The following is a 25,872-nucleotide window of genomic DNA, read 5'->3' on the forward strand; positions in this document are numbered from 1 at the left end:
TAAAAAAATATATATTTTAATTTTATAAACTACTAAAGCGAGGAGTAAAAATGTTAGAAAAATACGATCGCTTAGTTTGTCTGAATTTTTAAGGTTTCTGTTTATTTGGGGTCAGGATTTTTAATTCCCACTATTGTATGCTGTTTGCATTCAAGTACTATACTCACATGTCCATATTAAATAAGGTAAATAATAAAATATTAAAATCACAAAAATGTATTATCATGAGCTTCAATTATCATGTCAACAGCTTCTAAGAGATTGTTGGCAATAAAGTCAGGTTTTACAGTTGGATGATTTTCACAGCTGTCAGTATACTTGCCAGTGCGAACCAGCACACCTCTGATGCCACACTTCTGGGCACCACCAACATCAGACACGATATCATCTCCTATCATCACAGCCTGGAAAATACAGTTAAGGAGTGTACTTACTTTATAGTTATTTTGAAAGTAAGGTAATACAAAATCTACCACTGGTCTATAATGATTAATTTATATGTAAGAAAGTAGCTATCAAAACAAGGCACCAAGCAGGGAAGACTATTGTAACAGTTGGTGTACGATCACCAAACACTGCTGCTACCCTTGTACTGTAACGTAATCAACTAACGTCACAAACTGTAACACTTACAGTAATGGTTGCTAAACTGGTAACCCTTGTGGTTGTAATAATTGTTAAATATCACCCCAGTGAACTTGTTGAGCTTGCCTTTGCAGCAGAGAATGCTCAAGCCAGTTAACAGGAGACGGGGAAAAGAACGATCAAGGATGTAAATACCTCTTTACAGTACTGGATGGTAAATCAGGATTACACAAACACAAATTAACGCCGCCACCACTTCTCCTGAATTTGCAGTAATCAAGCTAATTGACTCAGAAGAAGACCAGTCAATTAGTACAGAGTATCAGGGAACCTTAATGTTTTAATACTTTCAGGATGGATGGAATTCCTTTTAAATATACTTAAGACAAAGGAATATATATTGACATACATTGACATATACATAAAGATACTCGTATGAAGGCAGGTAATGTCCAAAACATATCGAGGTCTATGACTCGAAATAATTAAGGGAAAGCACTGTATATGAAATACACAGGAGAATAATTGAATCACTTTATTTAAAAAATGCAAATTAAGTAAACTCTAGGCTACAAAAATCCTATCCTTGAGGCAATGGAAATGGAACCACAAATTGTACAAGCAACCCAAACACAACACTTTACTGTATCCTACACCCAAGCTGGTGGTCTGGCTTGTCCCCCGTTGACCCAACACCTCTCGTGGTGCTCGTCCTGCTCACACTGTCCTCACCTCCCCCCTCCATTACAGGTAAATTTGTTACCTGTAATGGCAGACCTTCAACCTTACCAAAAGTTGTGAATTGCAGAATGAATGACTAGGTAAAAATTTAAATAAGGAGTCCCTTTACCAGAAATATGACAGACATATAAATGGCATACTTAGTGGGGCCATTAACAAGTTCAGTCGAGGTAACACTATAGCTGGGTATACCTATGCTATGTACTGTACCTGTCTATGAATGTGAGGAACAACATCCCCGTGGTCCAGTCTCTGACCAGGCTCCCCAGAGGCTCCCCAGTTGGTGATTTGGTCAACCAGGCTGTTCAGTGCAGCTGCTTGCAGTCTGATGTATGAGTCACAGCCTGGTTGATCAGGTATCCTTTGATGGTGTTTATCAAGTTCTCTTTTGAACACTGAGAGGTCTGCCAATTATGCCCAATATGCTGTATGTAGGACAGTGTTGCAGTGCTTCCATTGTGCGAGTCATACAGGGATGACAGCAGCAGCATATCTGACCAACTTACACCAGTTATCTAGTAATAAATTACCTTCATCTAGAATGAATCATCTAGTAAATCTTACCAAGTAAGATTTAAAATTCCTGCCGATATTCAGGGATTGCATCGGTTTTCTCAGACCTCCAGTAAACAGATGCCACTTTGAAACAGAATAGTGGACACCATTCCTGGGTGTGAAGGCCTCAGTACTGAGCGAGCAACCAAGGGTGGTGCATGCAGCACTACTGTTCAGCTTGTATCCACGGCTGAATCACTTAAAAATGGCATCACTTAATATGGGTACTCGCCAAGAGTCTGGATGTTTCTCCACATATAATCTTGGAATGATGTTAGGTGAGTATGGTTCTGTTAACTAAGGGTGGAGGTTGAGGGCTGAAATTGACATGCTGAGGGGTGAGGCCAAAATGTTGAGAGTTGAGGCCGAGAAGTTGAGGGTTGAAGTCAAGATGTTGGGTTAAGTTGGGTTGAATTAGGCAGCCCATCTTCCTGTTTTGGTAGTACTTATAGTAATGATGAGGACCATAGTACATATACCGATGTAAAATGCAATTAGAAAGTAGAAATTGATAGTATTGAATTTAGACAAACTGGAAAAGATTTTCTATTTATGTTGCAAAGACAAACTAAACTAACCTAACCTTCCTAGGCCTAATACACACTACCTGAGGCCTAACATAGTACATATGTGTGCTATACTAGGCCTAGGAATATTTAAGTTTGATTTTTGTTTCATTTTTTCAGAGTCTATAAAGTAAATAAGACACATTTCTACTATCTTATTGCTTAGTATGTCAGTGTTTGTACTTTGGTGCACATAGTTACAAAAAGTACTACCTAAACAGGAGGATGGGTTAGAATTAGGTTGGGTGGGTTGGTTGGGTTTGATTGGGTTAGGTTGGGTTAGGTTGGGTTGGGTTGGGTTGAGTTGGATTGGGTTAGGTTGGGTTGAGTTAGGTTGGGTTGAGTTAGGTTCGGTTTAGGTTGGGTTAGGTTGGGTTGAGTTAGGTTGGGTTGAGTTGGGTTGAGTTAGGTTGGGTTGAGTTAGGTTCGGTTTAGGTTGGGTTAGGTTGGGTTGAGTTAGGTTGGGTTGAGTTAGGTTGGGTTGGGTTAAGTTGGGTTGGGTTAAGTTGGGTTGGGTTGGGTTAGGTTAGGTTGGGTTGAGTTAAATTGGGTTAGGTTGGGTTGAGTTAAATTGGGTTAGGTTGGGTTGAATTAGATTGGGTTGGGTTGAGTTAGATTGGATTGGGTTGAATTAGGTTGGGTTCAGTTAGGTTGGGTTTCAAGAGTTAGATTGGGTTGGGTTGGGTTGGGTTGGGTTGGGGTTGGGGTTGGGTTGGGGTTGGGGTTGGGTTGGGGTTGGGTTAGGTTGGGGTTAGGTTAGGTTGGGGTTGGGTTTGGGATAACATAAACCAGTACAAGCTTGTTTCATCAGCATTATAAACTTGTATAGGAGATAGAAGGTAAAGAATCATCCAGATCTCCTCAAATTTCAACACACATGCCTCTGCACCTTTTACATTGGCAGATTGCTGTTCACCTTATAATTTCACACATCTAATAACCATGACGAACCTTAAAGCCCCTCACTGTACACACAATTATCACGAAGCTTCATTTGTTGCTGAAAATGCTTGTCCTTTTCCTTAATCAGCCATCCTGGCAGCGGCTCCTTTGATTCGTCATGTGTCTGCCTGTACTGTACTTCTCCCAGCCTCATCAACACTTAACACAAGCATTACTAATAACTTTTCTGTTGCATATTGCTACATCACTAACTTTTAGCATAACTTGCAAAAACCTCAGCCTTTAATATATCATGAAGAGTTCTTTTGCTAACTTTGTACTTGGCACAGATGACACTTCTAGGAATTCCAGATTCAAGTTTCTTTTTAAGAGCAATTATTTTTGTTAAATTCATCACATGTTTTCTCTTGGCTTCACTGCATGCTGAAGCCCTGAACAACAGATTTCCTGCATTTCCTGATGCACTAGTGGCAGGATGCAGTATGTATTCACAGATATACAATGGTGAAATAGGGAAAGGGCTTTGTCCACCGTGGGCAACACAAAAACAAGACTGGGTCGTCAGAACACGTGCAGAGGTCGCACCAAGGCAAGCCAGTAGCCGACTGCCAAACTACTTAGGCTTCTTGTGAGTGGAGGTTGGGAAGAAGGGTCGGGCAGTGTATTATATTGGAGGAAGGGAATATGCATGAAGCGTACCTAAAGTGGCACTGCAGTATGGGTACCTAAAGTGGCAGTAGTATGTATACCTAAAGTGGCACTGCAGCATGGGTACCTAAAGTGGCAGTAGTATGTGTACCTAAAGTGGTACTGAAGCATGGGTACCTAAAGTGGCAGTACAATGTGAATATACCTAGTGGCACTGCAGTGTGAATTTACTTAAAGTGACACTGAAGTGTTAATGTGCACCATTAAATAGCAATACACGAGTGTGCCTAAAGAAACAAATCAACATCTTGTATTGAACTGTTTTATTCTTTATTTTTAATACAGTTTTCCTTTTACATTCAATGTGCTTCAACCAAGCACAACCACTTTACAAATGGTTGTAAACCACTTTGACAAATCAAAACAAAAATAAACATAAAACAGAAATAAAATGATAAGAATATGCACTGACCTCTTCTGGTGTAATTCCAATGTCTGATAATGCTGCACTAAAAAATGACAGACAAGGTTTACCAACCACTTCACTCTTGATGTCACAGGCAAACTCCAGTGCGTTTGCAAAAGCTCCAACATCTAGTTGCAACTGGTCCTTGTGCTTGTAGTACTTCCTAAGAGAGTGGATAAATGTTAGAGCTCGAGAATGGTTCATATTTAGTTTATTAATGAATAACATTACATATATAGTACTGCACAGCCAAACTGGAAGTTTCTGAACTGAGACCCCTCAGTTGCTCCCTGTATTTACAGTACATGTTTTACCATGACAACTATGCATACCAAGCTTCCCTAGTTGTTCACTGCTGTTCCCACTGCCTGGTCAATGTTACTTCCCTGGGGGGGGGGGGGGTTCAGGTGTCTGCTCTTTTGTTTCTGCTCTTTTGTGTCTGCTTTTTCACGGCTGCCTCTTCTTTAGGAGTCTCCCTTTGCGCAGACCAAGACCTTTGCCAAGTCTGGAGGTTAGGGCAGATTTGTTTTATGGTGCACGTTCATATCGCAAGTCAGCATTAGGCTACGTGCTACCTTCAGCTTCACTCATTGCATTATCCCAAGCATGGTTAGGGGTTTGTTCAGCTGATATCCCCGTGCCTGGTTTTCCCAGAAAGGATTTTACTTGCCAGTGCTGAAAATCCAAAAAACCAGCGTTGAATGTAATGAAACGCCATTTTCTGGGGAAGTACCGGAGGCTTCCCAAGGCTATCCAGGCTGAATGGATATGTATATCTTTCTGGCATCAGTCAATGCATGGAGTTCTTGCCTACCGGGAACCAAGAGCCAGAACCTGACCCCCTCTAGAGAGGCACGAGGAGCAATGGCCTATAGAGACCCCCCATCCCTGTGATTGGGAGCATTCTATGTCTGCCATCGACTGGGACAGGCACTCAGAAAGGTAGGCGCCCCAAAACAAACCCCTATTCTGGTAAAACTATTGCGACCGAAGGCCAAACAAGTGGACGAACTCCCCAAACAAAAATTGGCAAACTAGCATGACGTCATCATATCGCTGCGCCGCTGTTTGCACAACCACCCCTTCCTTCTCTGGGAGGGGGAAGGGGGAGCTACAGACCAACCTGCCAGCGACCCAACCTTCAGTCCTTAGGCTGGATGTCAAAAACTGCGAAAAAACCAGCGTTGAATGTAATGAAACGCCATTTTCTGGGTGAGACCCGGAGGCTCCCCGGAGCTTTACCGGCTGATATGCTAATGTCAGACTTTGGCATCAGTCATGTGTATGGAGTTCTAGGGCCTACCGGGGACCACGAGCCAGAACCTGGCCCCCTCAGAGAGGCAAGGGGAGCAATGGCCTATAGAAACCCCCGTGTGGTTGGAAGCATTCTATGTCTGCCATCGACCGGGTCAAGCATCCAGAAAGGTAAGCATTCCAAAACAAACCCCTATTCTGGTGAAAATTGCTACCTAAGCCGAACTAGTGAATAGAACTCTTCAACAGAAAACACGGAAACTAGTATGACGTCATACGTCACCGCGCCGCTGTCTGCGCAGCTCCCCCCTCCCCGGGAGGGGGAAGGGGGAGCCCCAGACCTCCCACGCCGGCTATCCACCCATCAGTTCTGAGGCTGGATGTCAAAACACGCGAAAAACGCCGACCGGAGGGAGGGAGGGTTGCCGGGGAGCCTCCGGGTCTCACCCAGAAAATGGCGTTTCATTACATTCAACGCTGGTTTTCTGGGGGGAGCCCCGTCGGCTCCCCGGAGCTAACTACCCACAGAGGAAGGTCAAAGGGACAAAACCGGGAGGCGGACACCACGCACCCCCCAAGGAGGCGAGACAACCGGCAGCAAACGCCAACCCAAGGCGCCACAGCCCCGAAAATCCCGGGAACAACACGAGAACCACGAGCAGCAAGGCCCCTGCACGAACACCAAAAATCCATGCTCGAAAGACTGCAAGGCCACGTCGCCCAGACGGCAGCGAGAGCAGCGAAGCCACGAACGCCACAGGCATGAGGGAAGAACACAGGCAGCTTAGCCGCAAGAACACGGCTGACCACCCGGGACACCATCACCCGCGAACCGGGAAGAACAGAACCGGATCAACGCAAAACGCGCTCCGGACCCAAACGCCGTGGCACGCAAACAACAGCAGAGGGCCGCCACTGAACACAAAAACGACACACCCCCGGCCCGACCAACAAAGCACCAACAAACCCTGGACCCCTCCAGAATGCAGCAGCCCCACCCCCCGCCAGAAAAGATGGAGACTGCTGCCATCAAACAACCAAAACGCTAAAACCGAAGGAGCAAGAAAACACAGCGAACCGACCCCCAGAGGCAAAGGCCCAAAGGAAAGAGCCGACGAAAAAACACACTGGAACCGAAGGGGCACTACCAACCGAGGAGAAGACAGAGCACGCTGACCAGAGACCAGGATGGTGCAAGCGGCGCACGAACAGGCCGGAGGTGAAATGACGCACAAGACAGCTGACTAACGGTGCAGAAGCAACACCAAGACCGAAAGCAAGCTGAAGCGGCTCCGCCTGCGCCGCACGAAAAGAGGCGACAGTATGTGGCAAGACGACGGCCCCCAACCCCTACTAGAAAACCAAGCCGAGAGTAAACCAAGCCAACAAGAAGGACCCACCGAAGAAGGGACAGGAAAAGGAAGGACCGCCAAAATACCCCATACTGCCGCCAAGAAAGCACGCAGGTGGGACACCTACCACGAAGCCACCTGACCACCAACCGGAGGCGAGACCACGAGGCAGAACATAAGCAGCCCCGACAAGGCCCCCCCCGAGCCCAGGAAAAAGGCGGAGCCGCGAGAAGATCTCGGGCGCGACCACCGAAACCCAGGCGGCACAAGGAGATGGAACGTCTGCCGAACAGAAAAACTCCGAAGCATGCAAGCCCGCCAGGAGTTCAGAAACGACGGGTCCGACGCGAGACATCGCAAGACCCCCCCCAAAAAAAAACAACCGGCAGGGCAAGCTAGGAAACCAAAGAAGGCGGAAGGGTCGCCGCCAGAACAGGACCCGAACCAAGGGGCACGAACAACTGCAACAGACCGAGACAAAGAAGCACATCACAGGACACAGGCTGACAAACGCCTAAGAACACACGCAGAACATTCCTGCTGCAGAAGAGGCAGGAAGAAAGAGCAGAAGCACAAAAAAAAAAAAAAAAAAAAAAAAAAAAAAAAAAAAAAAACAGGAGAACAACCAGGGGTGGACAATCAGGCAGGGACAAAAACCCCACGCAATCCCCAGGCACAAAACGGCAGCAAAGCGCCACTCCACAACCGGACACAGGAACAAGGACACGCCACCGTGAAACACGGTACCAATGCTCACGTGCAGCAGCAGCAGCAACAGGCACCACTGCAACATGCAACATGTAAATAGCAACTCCCCTCTGCAAAGGCAGAGAACGGAGCAGGCAGACCCCAGACAGGGCCAACGGAGACACGACAAAACCCTGCAGGCCCAGAAACCTGCACCAGGCGACCGACGGCGGAGAAAACCCCGCTCGATACCTGCTGGATGAGGTACTGGGAGCTCTTTTACACCTCAAGCCCGGCCCAAGGTCAGGCCAGACCGGCCAGAGGATGGCCCACCAGGCAGCTGCTAGGAGCAGTCCACCGGTCCACATACCCCCACAACCAGGACGGGCCGGAACTGCCATACGAAAACAGGCCAGTGCGCCCTGGAAGTCCACGGACGAACCAGCAAGAAGGCTTATGCTCGCAAGTAGGTCGTGTAACAAGCACAGACCACTGATGGTAATACAGTGTTCCCCAAAAGTGCCAATAGCACCACTGCACGCCGCTGGTACTATCCCGCAAGTTCTACCAGATAGGCGGGACCCAAGAGCCAGAGCTCAAATCCTGCAAGCACAGCCAGGAGCCTCACCAGGTGAGTACAGAACCAACCCTACAACCCCCACACCTCACAACATTAAAAAAGGAGGGCCCCCTGAATGACTCCAGCATGGGTTGGACATGCACATGAGGGGGACAGGAAGGGGTGATAAAGGGACAGTCACTGGTGTGCGAACGGTCTCAGTCGTACAAAATTATACCTAAATAAAAACAGGTATATGAACACCGCCGCATCCAGCGCCCGGCCAAAAGACGCCAGACCGCAGAAACTCACCTGGCGAATGGTGGCTCGAACTTGACACGACTCAACCGTGCCCAGAAGAACTTGGGAGCACCGCCAGGTGAAGACGCCAGAGCCGGACCCGCAGGAGAACAGGGAGAGGCGAAGGAGGCGGTCCACACCCATGACACAGAAAACCGCGGTGTCCTCCCCACAACTGGGAACCAGGACACCCCTGGTGCAAAGGGGCACATACCGCAGCCAGGGAGAAGAACGAGAGGCGAAGCACTGTAGCAAAAAAGGGCGCAAAACCCCAGCACTGAACCATCGCCCAGACCAAAACAAACTCCACGGCGCATGCGCATAACACGCTGGCCGAACCGCACACCCTCCCTGCGGGAAGGCGCCAGCCAGGACTATTGCACGAGAAAAGGAGCCAAAAGAGGAAGCAGGAACAATAAAACCGGCCAAAGAAGCAAAGAGCCCAAAAAAAAGGGAACCCAAACGGGCGACAAGTAGCCCAAACGGGCGACAAGTAGCCCAACCGGGCGACAAGTAGCCCAACCGGGCGACAAGGAGCCCAACCGGGCGACAAGGAGCCCAACCGGGCGACAAGTAGCCCAACAGGGCGACAAGTAGCCCAACAGGGCGACAAGTACTAGGAGCCGACAGACGTTCCAATAATGCGGGAAGTAGCGAAAAACCTTCCCGTACCCTCGAGAACACAGAAGCCAACACTAGTCCCGAAGGCACACGAAGGCGCAGGCGCACCCGAGATCAAAAGTCACGCAGAACCCCAACGAACGGGGAAACATGACAAAAACACCGTCCCAAAAAGCGGGGGAGGAAACATCCACCCACAGGACGGAACCAACCGACTCAAAGGCCAAGGAACCGAGCCCGGGGAGGGGCCGACGTCCAACAGCACGTACGGCGAGTGGGGAGGAAAGACCCCACTCCGCGTAACCACAAGCCCCGCCTAGAGGGGGATAAAACCCCCCACGGGGTCTAACGGGGCCAAGGCCCCCCCCAAGGCAGCCCCTCCCCAGCCCCGGGAACCTACACGACAGGCCCCGGGGCCGAGCCGTTCCCCCAAAGCCCCGGCCGTACCAGAAAACCGGGGCAGCCGTGAAAACACTAAGGAAGGGAGCCCACTGGCAGACTCATACAACACGGCTGGAGGAACAGGCCCAAATGCCCCCGTCACTACCCCGGAAGGGGAATTCCCCGAGACTGCCCGAGTCTCAACACCACGAAACACCCCGCCCTGAACCTACAGACGGTAAGGAACCGGATGCAGGCAGGAAGGGTGAACCAGGGGAAAGACAAGGGGGCGTGGATGCAACCAACACCCCCAAGCTCCCAAAACGAAATACAACGGGGCAGCCCCGGGGCTCCCGGGGAGGAAACCACGAGAACGTTGCCACCACCAAGGCTCAAGTGCAACGCCCCTGCTGCCCGCACCCGCTTTGTTAGCACAACTGGGTAACCGAGCCACAACGAGCAACCAAACTCGCAGGACACCGGGTCGAAGGTGTCACCGACCCCACAGGCAGCAGACGGAGGCAAAACAGAGAGTCACCCAGAGACAAAAGGTGAGAGCAACCCTCAAACTCGCTGGAAGCGAGGGGGGGGCTCTGGGGTCACATCCATCGGACCCGCGCGCCCCCAGGGGTTTCCCAGGGTCCCGAGCGTTTACTTTAAGAGGACTCGCGCTCAGGTAATCCCAGGCAGGGTACTGCTAACCGGCACCCAAGCTACCAAACAACTTTCTAAGAGCTGAACCCCCGGGACGTGTACACTCACGGGGACCTAGCAGGGGGTACCACCAGAAATACTCAGAACACAAGGGACACAAGGGGCAAGAACGAAGGCAGACCCCCCCACCAGGTATATAAACAAAAGAAAAAGAAAACCCCGCAAGAGGACAGCGTACCCAAGCGGAACAGAGCCGGCCGCTATGATTGGTAAAGACAAGCTGCACAGTACCCCGCGCCCCACCAGTGCAAACACCGCCCCTTACTCTAAGGCGAACATGGGAGACAGAACACCCGAGCACACAAAGAGCGGCCGAAAACCAAGCGGTAAACGGCCAAGCAGGGGCAGGACCCAAGGAACTTGTGGAAGGTGGCCCCAAGCCCCAAGGGCAGTACTTACAAGGCACCTAGGGAAGGGAACCCGAGGCGCATGCAGCCCGAGTACTGAAGAATCACACCCGGCTCACGCACCACCTAGAAAACAGACACCACACTCTAGGTACAGTGCTGAAACAACCACTGGAGCCGGAGCACATAACCATTGCCAATAGCATCAGCCGAAGAACTGATGGGTGGATAGCCGGCGTGGGAGGTCTGGGGCTCCCCCTTCCCCCTCCCGGGGAGGGGGGAGCTGCGCAGACAGCGGCGCGGTGACGTATGACGTCATACTAGTTTCCGTGTTTTCTGTTGAAGAGTTCTATTCACTAGTTCGGCTTAGGTAGCAATTTTCACCAGAATAGGGGTTTGTTTTGGAATGCTTACCTTTCTGGATGCTTGACCCGGTCGATGGCAGACATAGAATGCTTCCAACCACACGGGGGTTTCTATAGGCCATTGCTCCCCTTGCCTCTCTGAGGGGGCCAGGTTCTGGCTCGTGGTCCCCGGTAGGCCCTAGAACTCCATACACATGACTGATGCCAAAGTCTGACATTAGCATATCAGCCGGTAAAGCTCCGGGGAGCCGACGGGGCTCCCCCCAGAAACACCGCCGACCGGAGGGAGGGCAGGATGCTGGGGAGCCTCTGAGACTCGCCCAGAAAATGGCGTTTCATTACATTCAACGCTGGTTCCCTGGGGAGAGCCCCGTCGGCTCCCCGGAGTTACTTCACCACAGATAAGGAAAAGAGGGAAGGATCTGGGAGCCGGATGCCATGTGCCCTAACATGAAAACAAGACCACAGACGAAAAGAAAGGGCCCTGCAGACGACCCAGGAGATCCAAACTCCAGAACAGGAAGGAGGGGGAACCCGGGCAAACCAAAATGCGTCCCAAGCCCCAGAGGCCAAGACGCGCAGAGAACAGCAAAGAGCTGCAACCGAACAACAAAAGAAAGCACCCCCGGCCTGACCAATTACCCAAGGACCCCTCCGGAAAGCAGCAGACCCAAACATCACCCGAGAAGAAGGAGACTGCATCAAAAGAACAACCTACCACGAGGACCAATGAGGCAGAAGACACAGGCGCCAGAGGAGAGCCAGAAACTCCCCGACCCGACCCCTAGATGTCAACAGCAACAGGAGGCCTGAAAAACAAAAAATACACCAGAACCGAAGGGATCACGACAACCGAGGAGAAGAAGAAAATAGACCACCCAGGCCAACGACCAGGACAGCACGGGAAGCGCAAGATCAGGCCGGAGGCAAAACAATGCCCAAGACAGCAAGCGGAACGGAGCAGAAGGAACAGCAACACCGAACGCAAGCTGGAGTGGCTCCACCAGCGCCACCCAATATGAGGCAACAGTACATGGCACCAGAAGACGGTCCCGGAACAACCCCGAAGGGAAAGACAAGACAACCCTATCAGAGGTTGTCTTATTTTTGCAGACAATAGGAAAACCCTTCGCAGACAATAGGAAAACCCTTCGCAGACAACCCATCGCAGTGATAGGAATACAGAAGGACCACCAGGAAACTACACACTGCAGCCGAGACGAAGCACGCAGGTGGAAGACCAACAATGAAGCCACCAACGCCCACGCAAGCGACGAGAGCACCAGACAAAACCCCCAGACACAAAGACCCGAGGGAAAGAACGAACCAGCCCCGTACAGGGCTGGACCGATTCGCAAAAGAGGCGGAGCCATGGGAAGCCCCACAGAATTGGAACCGAGGAAAACAGAGCCCCCAAACATGGCTGGCAAAACATCGCTGCCAGGGAACCAGGAACCCAAACCCGGCAAGCCAAAAAGAACCAACCCGGACGAGTAGAAACGCCCTGTCCGGGAGGACCCCCCCCCCAGGACCCTGGAAGGACGAACAAGGCCAAACACAAAAGAGCCAGGGCCCAGGCAGAGGCAAACAAGGAAAACGAGCACATAAACGAAAACGTGAGACGCAAAGTGAAAAACAGCGACCCCGCAACCCTAAGGAGCAGCACAACCAGCTCCAGCAGGGAAGAACGACGCATGCGTTTCTGAGGTATACAGGAGAAGAACTACTCAGGACACGTACCGCAAGAAACAAAAACACACGTCCCAGAAAAGGAACAAAGAAAAGCCGGAGCCAGGGCCGGAAATCAAGCCACCTCTGACTCCAGAAAAGGAACCAGGAGGGCAGGAGCAGTTGACCGGAAGACCACAACCTCCCGCAGACAGTGCAACACAAAAGCCAGTAGGGAGAACAAGTAAAAAGTGAACACAGTACCAAAGCTGAACACTGGGGTAGTCCAAACTCAGGGAACTGAACATGGACAGAGGCCCACCCCAGCACTTAACAACAGCAGAGCCAATAAGCATCGACCAAGATACAGACAGCCATGTGTAGCATAGAGGGGGAAAAACAGAAATAGGCAAGGAAAAGACCGGAATACAGACCAAGTAGCAGTCGGTAAGGCAATGTACACGACCAACTACGTGTGTTGAGGGCGGTCGCACACACACACACACAGAGGGACACCATGGTGGATATCGATGTGCACCCAGGCACTGAAGATAGGCAAGGAAGGAGTATCCAGAGACCAAGTAAAGGAAGGAGGATACAAATCATGGACCGGGGGAACGAAGGAGTGTCCAAATATCAAGAAAAGACCCAGGCGCCAAAAACAAAACAAAAAATACCGAAAAGCGGGCAGTGCCCCACAGAACAACAAGAACAAGATACATCAAGATACATGGACAAAGTAATCCTGTTCAGGAGTTCAGCCCAGTTCCGCATATTTTACACGAAGTTGTAACTTCATGCACAGAATACAGTACACAGTATTACATTTTCTTTGTAGTTTTTAAGGATTCTAACATAGTTTTTCAACTGCAATGATGTTGTGGGCTGTCAGTAACATTATTTATAATGTTATTGACAATTATTTAGCAATTCTGTAGGTTGTGTTAATCTCATAATCTAAGTACAGCATAGCACCACACACTAAGCAGTTACCGATGGCATCTGACAAAATAAAGTGCCTCCCAATATAGTACTCATATCGCTAACTCTAGCCACAACACTGATATTATCAGAATCCAGAATCTGATATGAATCATTTTCATAAAATAAATATGAATAATTTTCCACAAGTTTATTTTCTAAAGGAACATGATGTTTCATTTCATGATGCATACATGCACCAAACTGCGGCTGTGTGCTGTGAACATCGTAACCAGCACTGGGTTAACCCACATCTGAACTTTATACAGTCATCACAGTCAGGATCTTCTATGACACTCATCATTATATAAATCCAGTTACTTATTTATTTCATTACTAATTGAAGCTGTGGGAATGAGTTGCATGGCAGTGCTGCTGCTTTATGCACTACACATGGTTGCTCTCCCAGCATTGAGGCCCTCACAACCAGGAGTGCCCACAATTTTTTTCATGATGTCTGTTAACTGGAGGCCAGAAGCAGCAGATTTGCATCCTGTGTACCACAGGAGTTTTAAATTTTAAGGAGTACTTTAAAACATCCCTGACCATGTGGCTGAGCAGCTTATGGAAAATGATTGAGAACATCCCTGAGTCATGCAGTTGCAGGGATAATGTCATGCACAACTAGTGACACGATACAATTTGAGTGTATTCACATATTTCAAATTGGTTGCTTTGAACCACATTTTACCACAAAGCAACTTGTTTCATGGAATATCTTATTGCAAAACTTACCCATAGCCAAGGGCAAAAAGCTTTGGCTTTTCCATGGTCTTCAATACCCTGAATGCTGCATTCATATTAGCAAATGAAAATGCTTCGTCTGCATCCCCAATTACTACACACGTTGGAGTCCCAGTCACCATGTCCTTAAACTCCAGCTCAATCTGTAGTGGTGAGAAACACTTGTCATTTCACAAATTACTCAATTATAGTCCAGTCATAAAAACAATATTCTGGGATGTCCAACAAGTGATACTTTCAACTTTATTGAGCTAGCAAGTTGCCTTCTACTCCAGCAAGAATTAAATGTTAAGAATTTACAAGAATATTTTTACAAGATTGTACAAAAATTCTTTAGAAATATGCAGTATATTTAAGTTTGTATATTCAGCTAGAAAAACCCAGTGCTAGGATTTTTTTTGTTATAAAATTAACCACACAATCAGGTACAGAAACAAGATTTGTCTAGCAGGCTGGTTAATTTTAAGTATCATAGACCAATATCACTTGATTCCCCATAAGTATTCCATACCTTATAACAAAAGGAACTAAAAATATAAATAAGAGTGTCTTACAAACAGTTGAGCATTAACATTTAACAGTTCACTCCCCTCCAAAATCTCTATGGTAAAGATATTAAGACTAACCATAATTTGACTGTCTAATGCACCAAGCAAGCACACACACATTCAAGAAATTACTCAAAACATCATTAATACCCAATTATTTCCCCATACTTTATTGGTGACTTTCACGGAGTGTTATCATAAATTCACACCTTCATATGATGGATATCCACCAGCAGAACATGACTATACAGAGTTATCACACTCATCCCTGGTCTTCCCACAGCTCAATGTGTTCAATCTCCTGCAGATACAAGACCATATTGCCTTCAATATAAAACCAGCACACATGCCACATCCCAAGATAAACCCTGCCCCAAGGGAGGGGGTTGGAAAGATCAGAGACGGGGCAAACCGTGCTCAAAGGGCAGGAAGAGGTTGCTCAGATGGAGCCAAGGTAAAGTTCACTAACACCTCCAATTCTGGGTCTCAAAACACAAAGCAGGCAAGCTCCAGAGCGTCCAATTTGACACATAACAGACTGCTGAAGGTAGGCAAATGAACCCATAAAACAGTAGCTGCCTGATATGTTTGAATATCATCAGGACGGTCAGAGAGAAGAGCCACATGGGGAACGCAAACCCCACATAACTCTAGAGTCGTAGATGCCTTAGACTCAACAGGCAGCATGACGGAGGCAGAACAAATGATTGTCACCTCATGGTACGAAAGATGAGCAACCCTCAAATTCGTACAAGGCAAGAACAGGCTCGGAGGGAATATCAACAGGCCACACCAAACCAGTAGGGGATTTTCAGGGCCTGAAGGGAAAACCAAGCAGGACACCCAGGTACTGGGGATGTGTCGCCAGACCTAAAAAATAAGCCAACACATCTTGGGTCAGAGGTGTGCAAGCCAACTTTTATACACCATCCCTGCAAAAACAAAATGTAACTCTCTCTATTTTCTCCTTATTACAACTTGTAATAAAGTTGTTATATCTTGGTATAATGTTTTTACGATGTAATAGAACATTGTTACAACTTGCTATATTGGTTCTTACAACTTGTTAGGTGTTAAACCTTGTTCGAACGTTGTAGCAACATCGTAGTTTCATCGTGTGTATGGCAGGTTATGTACAAGCATGCAAGCCATCAATGCACCCCAACCAGCCAATGCTTGCTCCAGTCCTGGACCATAACAGAGGGGGCAATAAAGAGGCAAAGCAATAAGAGTCTGCATGTGGGCAATAAAGCCTGACTTACCCAACGTGAGGGCCATCCAAAGCTGGATAGACCTCAGAGAGCAAACTCCTGAACACACCAAAGAAGAAAACTCTTTCAATGCAAGGGCAGTGCTATGGAGAACCCAGGGAAGGTAGCCCTCAGCATATGCAGCTCCAAACACTCCAAAGGCCAGGCTCATGCTACACCAACAGTGCACAACCCAAGGCCACACAGGACAATGTCCAATAAAGGCACTTAGCTGAAAAGCACTGGGGCCAGCCATGGCTTACTGACAATCTGGTAGCCCAACAGTAGATGTGTTGATCACACTGCATCAGTGAAAGAATTGAATGCTCTAGCAACTAGACATTGTGTGCCCTGCCCCACCCTCCCCAAACGAGAGAGGGTGAGGTGAATGGATGCACGCTTGTTTCGAAAGATTTGATCATTTGTTTACAATGTTGGGTGAGTTCATTTGTAGGATTTGAGGCTTAATCTATTTTGAACCCAGCAGTGGTCTGTTTTGATTCACTGACTTTCTGGATGCCTTTCCCAGTAAGGTGGTAGGGTGTCATGTGCTTCCTGTGGCTCTGTGGAACCTGTGGCTCTGTGGAAGGGGGAGGAGGCAGGTTCTGGCTCTGGTCCTCAGTAGGCCAAACTTAACGCCATGGGTGATGTGATCTAGTAGTTGGGAGCCATCTCAGCGAGATAGCTTCAGGAAGCCACAAGAGGCTTCTCCCAGAAAAGGTCATGCAGATTTCTGAACATGAAAAAGCATAGTGAATAAATATGTCAAACAAGTGCTAAAAAAGTTAAATACTGCCATCTACAAAGGAGGGGGCATGCAGTTTGGCCACTACCTCTGCCTCAGCCACCAACGTGCAGAAGGGCCTCCACCTGTGGCCCCTAAGCCAACATGTTGAAACCACAATGAAGTTGACCAGACAAAAACCAGCACTGAATGTAATAAAATGCCTCATTCTGGTGGGTCCAAGGTGACTCCCTGTTACTTGTCACTCTGGTAAGCTCCACACCTATACAGTCACACCAGACCCTTGTGAGTCAATAAGAGCATACCAGGGACCCGAGGCCAATACATGTTACCCCTCAGAGGCACAGAAAGTATGGAATCTGTGATCACCCTCACCATGATAGTAGCCACCAGAAAGGTGGAACGAATGAAAGATAACAGTAAGGTACGACAACAACTCAGTACTGTAGTTAGATAGTTCACACTCTAGTTCCAAATGTCCTCCACCTGTTGGCAGCACTTGGAGCTCGTGGATCTATCAGTGAGCCGCCTCAGTCAAGAGTTGCCCAGAAGAAAAAATCAACTCGTCTGGAAGGAGAAAGAAAATCCAAGGGAAGGCAACCAGAAGATTTCTGGTTGCCTTTCCTGGTGAGGTTGTGAAAATATGTGTCACCATGCCCTGCACCTCTCTGAGGAGGGGCCAGAATGGCACTGGTCTCCAATAGGCCTACAGAACTCCACAGCTGATGTGACCTGGTAGATGATACCATCTCAGTATAAATTGCTTAAGGGAGCCACAAGGGGCTTCCCCAAGAAAAGGCTTGTCCTAGTAATGAAGAAAAAGAATGTCTAATCGACCTCACACAAAATACAATGTTACACAGAAAACACAGACACGATCCCAGAATAATGCAGTGCTGGGCAGGACACAAGATGATGGGGGACGGGAGTGATGTCATAAACGAGGAGAGGGGGGGAGCACAGAACACCTCCCCCCCCCATCTCTCAGAATGGAGACCCCCCACCCTCTAGGACAGGAGCCCAGTCAACAAACACCTCATGACAACAAACATCGCAGGCACCACAGTGGAAGGGATCAAACCACTCTACAGGCAGCAGAGCAGAGGCAGTAATGAATGACATTAGCCATATAGCAAGACTGGCAAGCCAGGGCACCCTGAAGTACTCCAGGACCTGAAGGAAAATCTGGCAGGGATTCCAGGAGCTCCTCGTCAAGAAAAGAAAATACCTAATGCAACCTAAAGGGACAAATGCAGCTCCAACAATCATTGAAACCTTGTAAACAAAGCCTGCAAACACCTCTCTGTAGCCCAGAGAAAAATAATCAACCCGATCACCCCAACCTCTGAGCCTCACAGAGAAGTCAGACCCCTACACTACTCAAGGAAATGAACCCTCCTTCCAGAGGCCAGCCTCTTAAGAACAAATACACAGGTGAACTGCCAAAAATTTGGAAGACGGCTAATATAGTCCCAATATTCAAGAAGGGTGACATACAGGAGGCATTGAACAGACAGGCGGTCAGTGTCACTAACTTGTATACCATGTAAGGTGATGGAGAAGATTGTGCGAAAAAAGCAAGTGGAACATCTGGAGTGGAAGAACTTTGTATCGCAACATCAGCATGGGTTCAGGGATGGCAGATCATGCCTCACAGGACTGATTGAATTCTATGACCTGGCAACAAAAATCAGGCTAGAAAAAGAGGGATGGGCAGACTGCATATTTTTAGATTGCCAGAAAGCCTTTGACACAGAACCACATAAGAGACTTGTGCACAAACTGAAGATGCAGGCAGGAGTGAAAGGGAAGGTACTCTACTGGACAAGAGAGTACCTAAGCAACAGAAGACAGAGTCACTGTGAGGGGTGAGGTCTCTGAGTGGCAAGGCATCACCAGTGATATCCCTCAGGGATTAGTTCTTGGACCTATACTGTTCCTGATATATGTAAATAATCTCCCAGAAGGAATGGACTCGTTCCTCTCAATGCTTGCTGATGATATAAAAATTATGAGGAGGATTAAGATAGAGGAAGATAGTATGAGGCTACAAGATGACCCAAACAAACTGAAGGAATGGTCAAACAAATGGCTACTAAAATTCAACCCAAGTAATGAAACTAGGGAGAGGAAATTAGGAGGCCAGACACTGGATACCAAATGGGAGATGGAGTCCTTCATGAAACGGACTGAGAGAAAGATCTAGGAGTTGATATCACACCATACCTGTTTCCTGAAGCCCATATAAAAAAAATAGCATCAGCGGCATATGGGAGGCTGGCTAACATCTGAACTGCCTTCAGAAACCTGTGTAAGGAATCTTTCAGAACCTTGTATACTACATATGTAAGACCAATCCTGGAGTATGCGGCCCCAGCATGGAGCCCACACCTTGTCAAGCACAAGATGAAGCTGGAAAAAGTTCAGAGGTATGAATTAAGAGGCATGAGTTACGAGGAAAGGCTGAGGGAACTGCACCTCACATCGCTGAAAGACAGAATAACCCGGGGAGACATGATCACCACATACAAAATTCTCAGGGGAATTGACAGGGTAGACAAGGATGGATTATTTAACACGGGTGATACACCCACAAGGGGACATAGGTGGAAGCTGAGTACCCAATGAGACAGAGACATTAGAAAGAACTTTTTCAGTGTCTTAGTGTCAGAGTAACTAGTAAATGGAATACACTAGAAAGTGATGTGGTGGAGGCTGACTCCATACACAGTTTCAAATGTAGATATGATAGAACTTGAGAAGCTCAGGAATCTGTACACCAGTAGAATAACAGTTGAGAGGCGGGACCAAAGACCCAAAGCTCAACCCTCCTCAAGCACAACTAGGTGAGTACAAACCCACCAGCGATGGCAACCTTGTCAGAGCAGGGACAACAGCAATCACTTAGGAATGATTAACCCTAAACACACGCAGCTAAAGGTGAACAGTTAACCAACGTTTACACAGAGACACCTGTGAAACAAATACAATACTACAAATTGGAGCAATACACAAGCAAACTAGCCTTGCAGAACAAAATTCAATGGATGGCTAGCACTTGTCTGGAAAAAACGAGGACCCCGCAGGGTTAGCAGAGATTGGGAGCTGTAATTTCTGTCACACCAGGCAATTTTATCACACCAGGTTCACTGACTGATCCATGAGGAGGTCAGTCAGGTAGCAGCACTAAGTGGCAGCACCACCTAGTGCTGCCACCTGGTGGTGAGGAGTTAGAACTAGAAGGTAAACTGCCAAACTACCGAGTAGATCATTTGACGAGTTGTAGATTTACGCTGTTGTCCGTTTTGTCTTGCCCAATTTTCCCAGTAACTATCATCATGATGAGGATGATCACAGATTCCCTGTTGTGTGTGTCTCTGAGTGGGCCTGGATTTTCCCTCTGATCCCCAGTATACTCTTAAGTGACTCATAAGAGCCTGGTATCACTGGATAGATAAGGAGCTAACCAGAGCAGCTACCAACCCCAAGGACGGTGTAACAACCAACCAACACTGGATTAATGTGTGTAAACAGTACTAACTAAAAGTGTTCACTCTCAAGAAGCAGTGTATGAACAAATTGAGACACAAAGCAGTGTATGAACAAATGTTCTCTCACTTTGTGAATTAACTTTTGTTCACAATTGTAATTTATTATACAACAAAAATTTGAAAAATATACTAAAATGACTAACAGCAGGATGGACCAATATATGTGGAACCAGCCCTTGGTTTTTTAAAATTGAGATGACTGCTGGAACTGGACTGAAAATATCTGCTTCAGACAAGCTAAAATTATGATGACGAAGCTTCTTAACCACATCCGCCTGAGTGGCACACGTTTCATTTGTCACAAATCGTACTGGAATGCCAGCCTTCCTTAACCTGAGAAAGAAAGAAAGGAAAAATTAAGAAGAATCTTTCAGAAACATTTTGGCAGTTTACTAGTGCCATAAACTAAGCATATGTTTATGGCACTAGTAAAGTAGAGGGCACCCAAAAAAAAATTCAAATTCAAAAAATCATTTTATGCTTTATATTTACTTAATCTAGTGTCCAATGTAATGAAACACCTCTTATTGTTTGGTCCCCTGTTGGCTCCCCATGCCACATGCATGTATACTATAGTGCCACACTCTATACTATAGTGCCATGTGTACTAAAGTACCAAGTTGAAGACAACGATGCCATGCTGCTAATAATAAGAATTTATTTACTTATTTATTCATATACAAGAAAAAACAATAGATTAGTAAAGGAGTATATATGCTGGTGGGCGAGTAGCACAGTAGAGACAGTTTGAAACCAAAAATTTGAAAACCAAAACTAATTTTCCCATAAGAAATACTGTACTGCAATGTAAATTGAATTAATCTGTTACACACTCCCAAAAATATTAACTTAAAAATACATTTTATACATACTACTGTACTACTTATATTTTGTACTACAGTGTGTACAAGTACAGTGGTACCTCGGATTACGAGTGTCCCTGGTTACGAGTTTTTCGGGTTACGAGCAGGATTTGCTTGGAAAATTTGGATGGGAATAAGAGCGTTGCCTCGGGATACGAGGGTGTTGATACGCGTACCGGCCGACCTAGCGCGTGGTGGCATGGCGATCGCGCCTCAGTTTACCAGAGCCTCGCACCTAGTGAATATCCCACCTGAATTCTTCACAAGGATTTACAGTTTGTTGCCAGATTTTTGGCCATTTGAGCATAAAAGTTGTTATTATATATTTTGCCATGGGTCCCAAGAAAGCCAGTGGTAAGGTTCAACCTAAGAAAATAGTTGTGAGTAGAGGCAGTAGAGGATGCCCCCTTCCTCATTAAGAAAATGTGTGAAGTATGGGAAGAACTGTAAAGTTTTGTTGAAAAAACTCACTCAGATAAAGCTGTAGCAGGCCGTTGCATTGACTTTTTAAATGACAATGTGATGTCTTACTACAGACAAGTGTTGCATAGAAGGGAAAAACAATCTTCAATGGATCGTTTCATTGTGAGAAAATCAAGCAGTGAGCCACAGCCAGGACCTAGTGGTATGCAGGCAAAACGTGCCAGAGAATGCACTCCAGAAAAATCTTTACTGCCTGATGTTATAATGGAAGGGGACTCCCCTTCCAAACAGTAACACCTCTTCTTCTCCCTCCTCCTCACCATCTTCCATATGCCAACAGGAGTCATCATCAAGGGTAATAACTTGAACATACTTTTGTAGTGTAGATTTGGATGAATTAGGTATAAAATTTAGTTTGAAGTGAGGTTTTGGGTAGTCAGGAACAGATTAATTCATATCCCATTATTTCTTATGGGGAAATTAGCTTTAGTTTATGAGTTTTCGGGTTACGAGCTGTCTCCAGGAACGGATTAAACTCTTAAACCGAGGTACCCCTGTATATCTTACCTTTATTGAGAACTCTTGTTGACGTATGGAAGAGTGAGGAAGGGGGGAGGAGGAGAGGTGTTAGTGTTTGGAAGGGAAATCCCCTTCCATTATAACTGCAGTGATGACATTTGTGGGGCTCACTCTCTTACATTTTGCAGGCATACCACTAGGACCTGGCTGTGACTCACTGTTTGTTTGTCTTAATAAGAATCTGTCTATAGCCACTTGTTTTTCCCTACGTTTTAACACTTGTCTGTAGTGAAACATCACATTGTCTCACTATGAATGATCTCTTGTTTTTCCTCTATCATCATCCTCACAACTATTTTCTTAGGTTGAACTTTACCACCGACTTTCTTGGAACCCATGGAGTGATATACAGTATATATAATAAGAACGTTTATGTTCAAAAAACAAAAAATCACAAAAACAATTAAATTCTTCACAAAGAATTCAAGTACGTTGTCACTAGGCAGGAGACACTGGTAAACCGAGGCGTGCCACACGCTCGGTTGACCCATACCTGTACAACAAACTCGAGCACCGAGGCAAACCTCGAGTACCGAGATTAATTTTTTGAAGAAATTGAGCTCAAGAACAGAAAAATTTGAAAACAGAGGCATTCCAAAACCGAGGTTCCGCTGTACATTCTTGCAAAAGCATTCTAGGCAGGTCCTGAAGCTAACAGAATATGAATTCATGTAATGAACATCAGTACTTGTATATAGAGAGAAAATAAAATTATAGTGATGAAGTTGCATTTCTACACTGTAATATATTGGGTGAGTAAGTAGCACAAGGTGGGATACTATGAAGATAAAATTACATAGGTACTTCATAGTTTTATGAAGTACCTAATAAAGTTTTGAATAGAGTACAGGTTGGACATTTTTTAATTCATTGGGGAGTGCCATATAAAGTATTGGGTTCTTTTATTTGCAGGGAATGTTTCCATTGATTTAGTCTGACTCTGGGAATATCAAGGAGATTTATTTCTGTAATGATGGTCATGGGTTCTATTACATCAAGAAGAGTTTCAAAACATAAATAGAATTTAGGAATAGGGTTTTGTATGTATAAATAGCACAAGGGAATGTGTGTGGAGTATAGGTTTAAGCATATTTAGGGATTTAAACAGAGGAGCTATGTGTTGCCTGAAGATAGATTTTGTTGTACTTTTGATAGCTAATTTTTGCTGGGTGATGATGGGGTTAAGGTAGTTTGCAGTGGTTGAACCCCATGCACAGATGCCGTAAGTTTAATAGGGAAAGATTAGTGAGTAGTATACCTTAAGAAAAGTAGAGTGAGGAACATAATACTGTATCTGACTTTTGAGAGAATACCAAGTTTTATTTTACTTTTTTTTGGCTAAGTGCTGTATGTGAGTACTGAAATTAAGTCTCGTGTCTATGTATAGGCCAAGAAACTGGGCCTCATTTTTACTATTAATGCTGAAATGCTGTTCGTTTGAGTGGCTTTAGGCATACTTGCCCTACCTAGAAATCCAATCTTTTGTATCTTATTTTGTATGTACTGTATGTACTTTTACCCAAAGAAAAAAAAATACAGCCCTCTAGGAAATGCTTGTCAGGATTGGCATTGCAGGTCAGAGTTTTATAGATACTGTACAGAGAATGCTTGAGAATATGTGCAGAGATGATATTTACCATGTTTAAGGATTTCCGTAAGGGAAAAGACTGGTGTCTGAAACTTGATTTTTTATTATTCTAATTGTTGATTTTTGTTGAGTAATTAGGACTCAGAGGTAATTAAAAGTGGTAGGGCCCTAGGCATAGATACCATTGGTGAAATATGGATAAACGAGTGAATAATACAGAGTTACAGTACTAGAACAGGAAAAGGTACATAGCATCTGACTTTGGAGAGAATGTCTACAATTTCTGAATTTTTTTTTAATTATAAAGTACAGAGGAACCACGAGTGATGAGCAGCCCCATCTACGAGCATTTCAGGTAACGAGTGAGATACTCGCAGAAAATGTCTTGATTGACGAGCTTCTGCTCGGTTAACGAGAAAACCACGTGGTGCTTCGTAGCGTTCTCGCTGGCTCTCGCAAATTCTCAGACGCCTCTGACGACAGTGTTTTATTGTGCAGGATAAGCATCCCTCTGCATTTATTTGTTCTTTTCTTTGTTTTTTTGTGGTTTTGCGACTACAATTTGTATCCCACGATGTCACCAAAGAAACTGCTTGCTAAAAATAGTGTTGTCAAGAGGAAGAAAGACACAATTACTGTAGATTTGAAGTAAGAAATCATAGCAAAGCACGAGTGTGGTGTTCGTGTGACTTGTTTAATGACAATTTGGTGTCTTGTTTTAGGGACATCCTAAAACGAAGACAAAAGCAAGCGTCAAAAAGATACGTTCTTTGGAAAGGTGAGAAAAGACGAGTACAGTAAGTGATAGTGAACCACAACCCGGTCTCAGTGGGGTGAAATTCTCAAGAAGAGAGAGCTTGCCTGACTCAGAGGTGGTTTCTCCTTCCACACCATAACCCCTCTTCTCCTCCTCCCCACCTCCCAATCGTCTCCCTCAAGCCAGCAACAACTCTTCATAAGGTAAAGTACTGTACAATTGAAAACAGGAAAACAAAACATTTATAATAACTACATGTACTGGTATTATAATTACATTATAACATTTTATAGTGATGTTTTTCGGAGATGGAACGGATTAAGTGTACTGTATTTCCATTATTTTAAATGGGGAAATTCGTTTCACAAGACTAGCATTTCCCATGACGAGCTCGGTGCCGGAACGGATTAAATTTGTTAACCAACGTTCCTCTGTATATTGTATAGGGTAATGAAAATTTAGTTTGTTGTCATAGTGAGCACCAAGGAACTTCCCATCTACTCTGCTCATAATTTGGGTATTGTTATTCTTAAAATAACAAATCTTAGAACAATATGAGTGTTGTACTTTGTACCAAACAATATGTAAAACATCTAATCGATGTTAAGGGCAAGTTTGTTAGCAGTCAACCACAAATGAACTTCAATTAGTTCAGTATTCACCGTGTCGTTTAAAGTAAGTGGGTTAACATGGGAGAACATGAAGGTTGAGTCATCACCAGATAGAACTGGCTGCTAGTGTTATGTGGTATTAGAAACATCATTGATGTATATGAAAAAAACCAACGTTGAATGTAATGAAACTCCATTTTCTGGGTGAGTCCCGGAGGCTCCCCGGAGCTATCCCAGGCTGATATGCTAATGTCAGACTTTGGCATCAATCATGTGTATGGAGTTCTTAGGCCTACCGGGGACCACGGCCAGAACCGGGCCCCCTCAGAGAGGCAAGGGGAGCAATGGCCTATAGAAGCCCCCGTGTGGTTGGAAGCATTCTATGTCTGCCATCGACCGGAACAGGCACCCAGAAAGGTAAGCGCCTCAAAACAAACCCATATTCTGGTTAAAATTGCTACCAAAAGCCGAACTAGTAGATAGAACTCCCCAACCGAAAACAAGCAAACTAGTGTGACGT

General features: G+C 46.1%; 1 protein-coding gene across 2 annotated transcripts in view; it reads right to left on the reverse strand.

Moving 5' to 3' along the window:
* Positions 1–200: 200 nt before the first annotated feature.
* The window catches only part of LOC123760136 (phospholysine phosphohistidine inorganic pyrophosphate phosphatase), a 35,189-nt gene continuing 9,517 nt past the window's right edge, over positions 201–25,872 (reverse strand). For both annotated transcript variants that reach the window (XM_045745642.2, XM_069325458.1), the window contains exons 3-6: positions 20,675–20,864; positions 14,429–14,580; positions 4,471–4,627; positions 201–404 (exon numbers count right to left, since the gene is read on the reverse strand). In XM_045745642.2, coding sequence (XP_045601598.1) covers positions 207–404; positions 4,471–4,627; positions 14,429–14,580; positions 20,675–20,864 — 697 coding nt within the window. In that variant the 3' untranslated portion in view covers positions 201–206. The remainder of the gene's footprint in view (positions 405–4,470; positions 4,628–14,428; positions 14,581–20,674; positions 20,865–25,872) is intronic.

The sequence above is a fragment of the Procambarus clarkii genome, chromosome 16, assembly GCF_040958095.1.
Source record: "Procambarus clarkii isolate CNS0578487 chromosome 16, FALCON_Pclarkii_2.0, whole genome shotgun sequence".
In the NCBI taxonomy this organism is placed as follows: domain Eukaryota; kingdom Metazoa; phylum Arthropoda; class Malacostraca; order Decapoda; family Cambaridae; genus Procambarus; species Procambarus clarkii.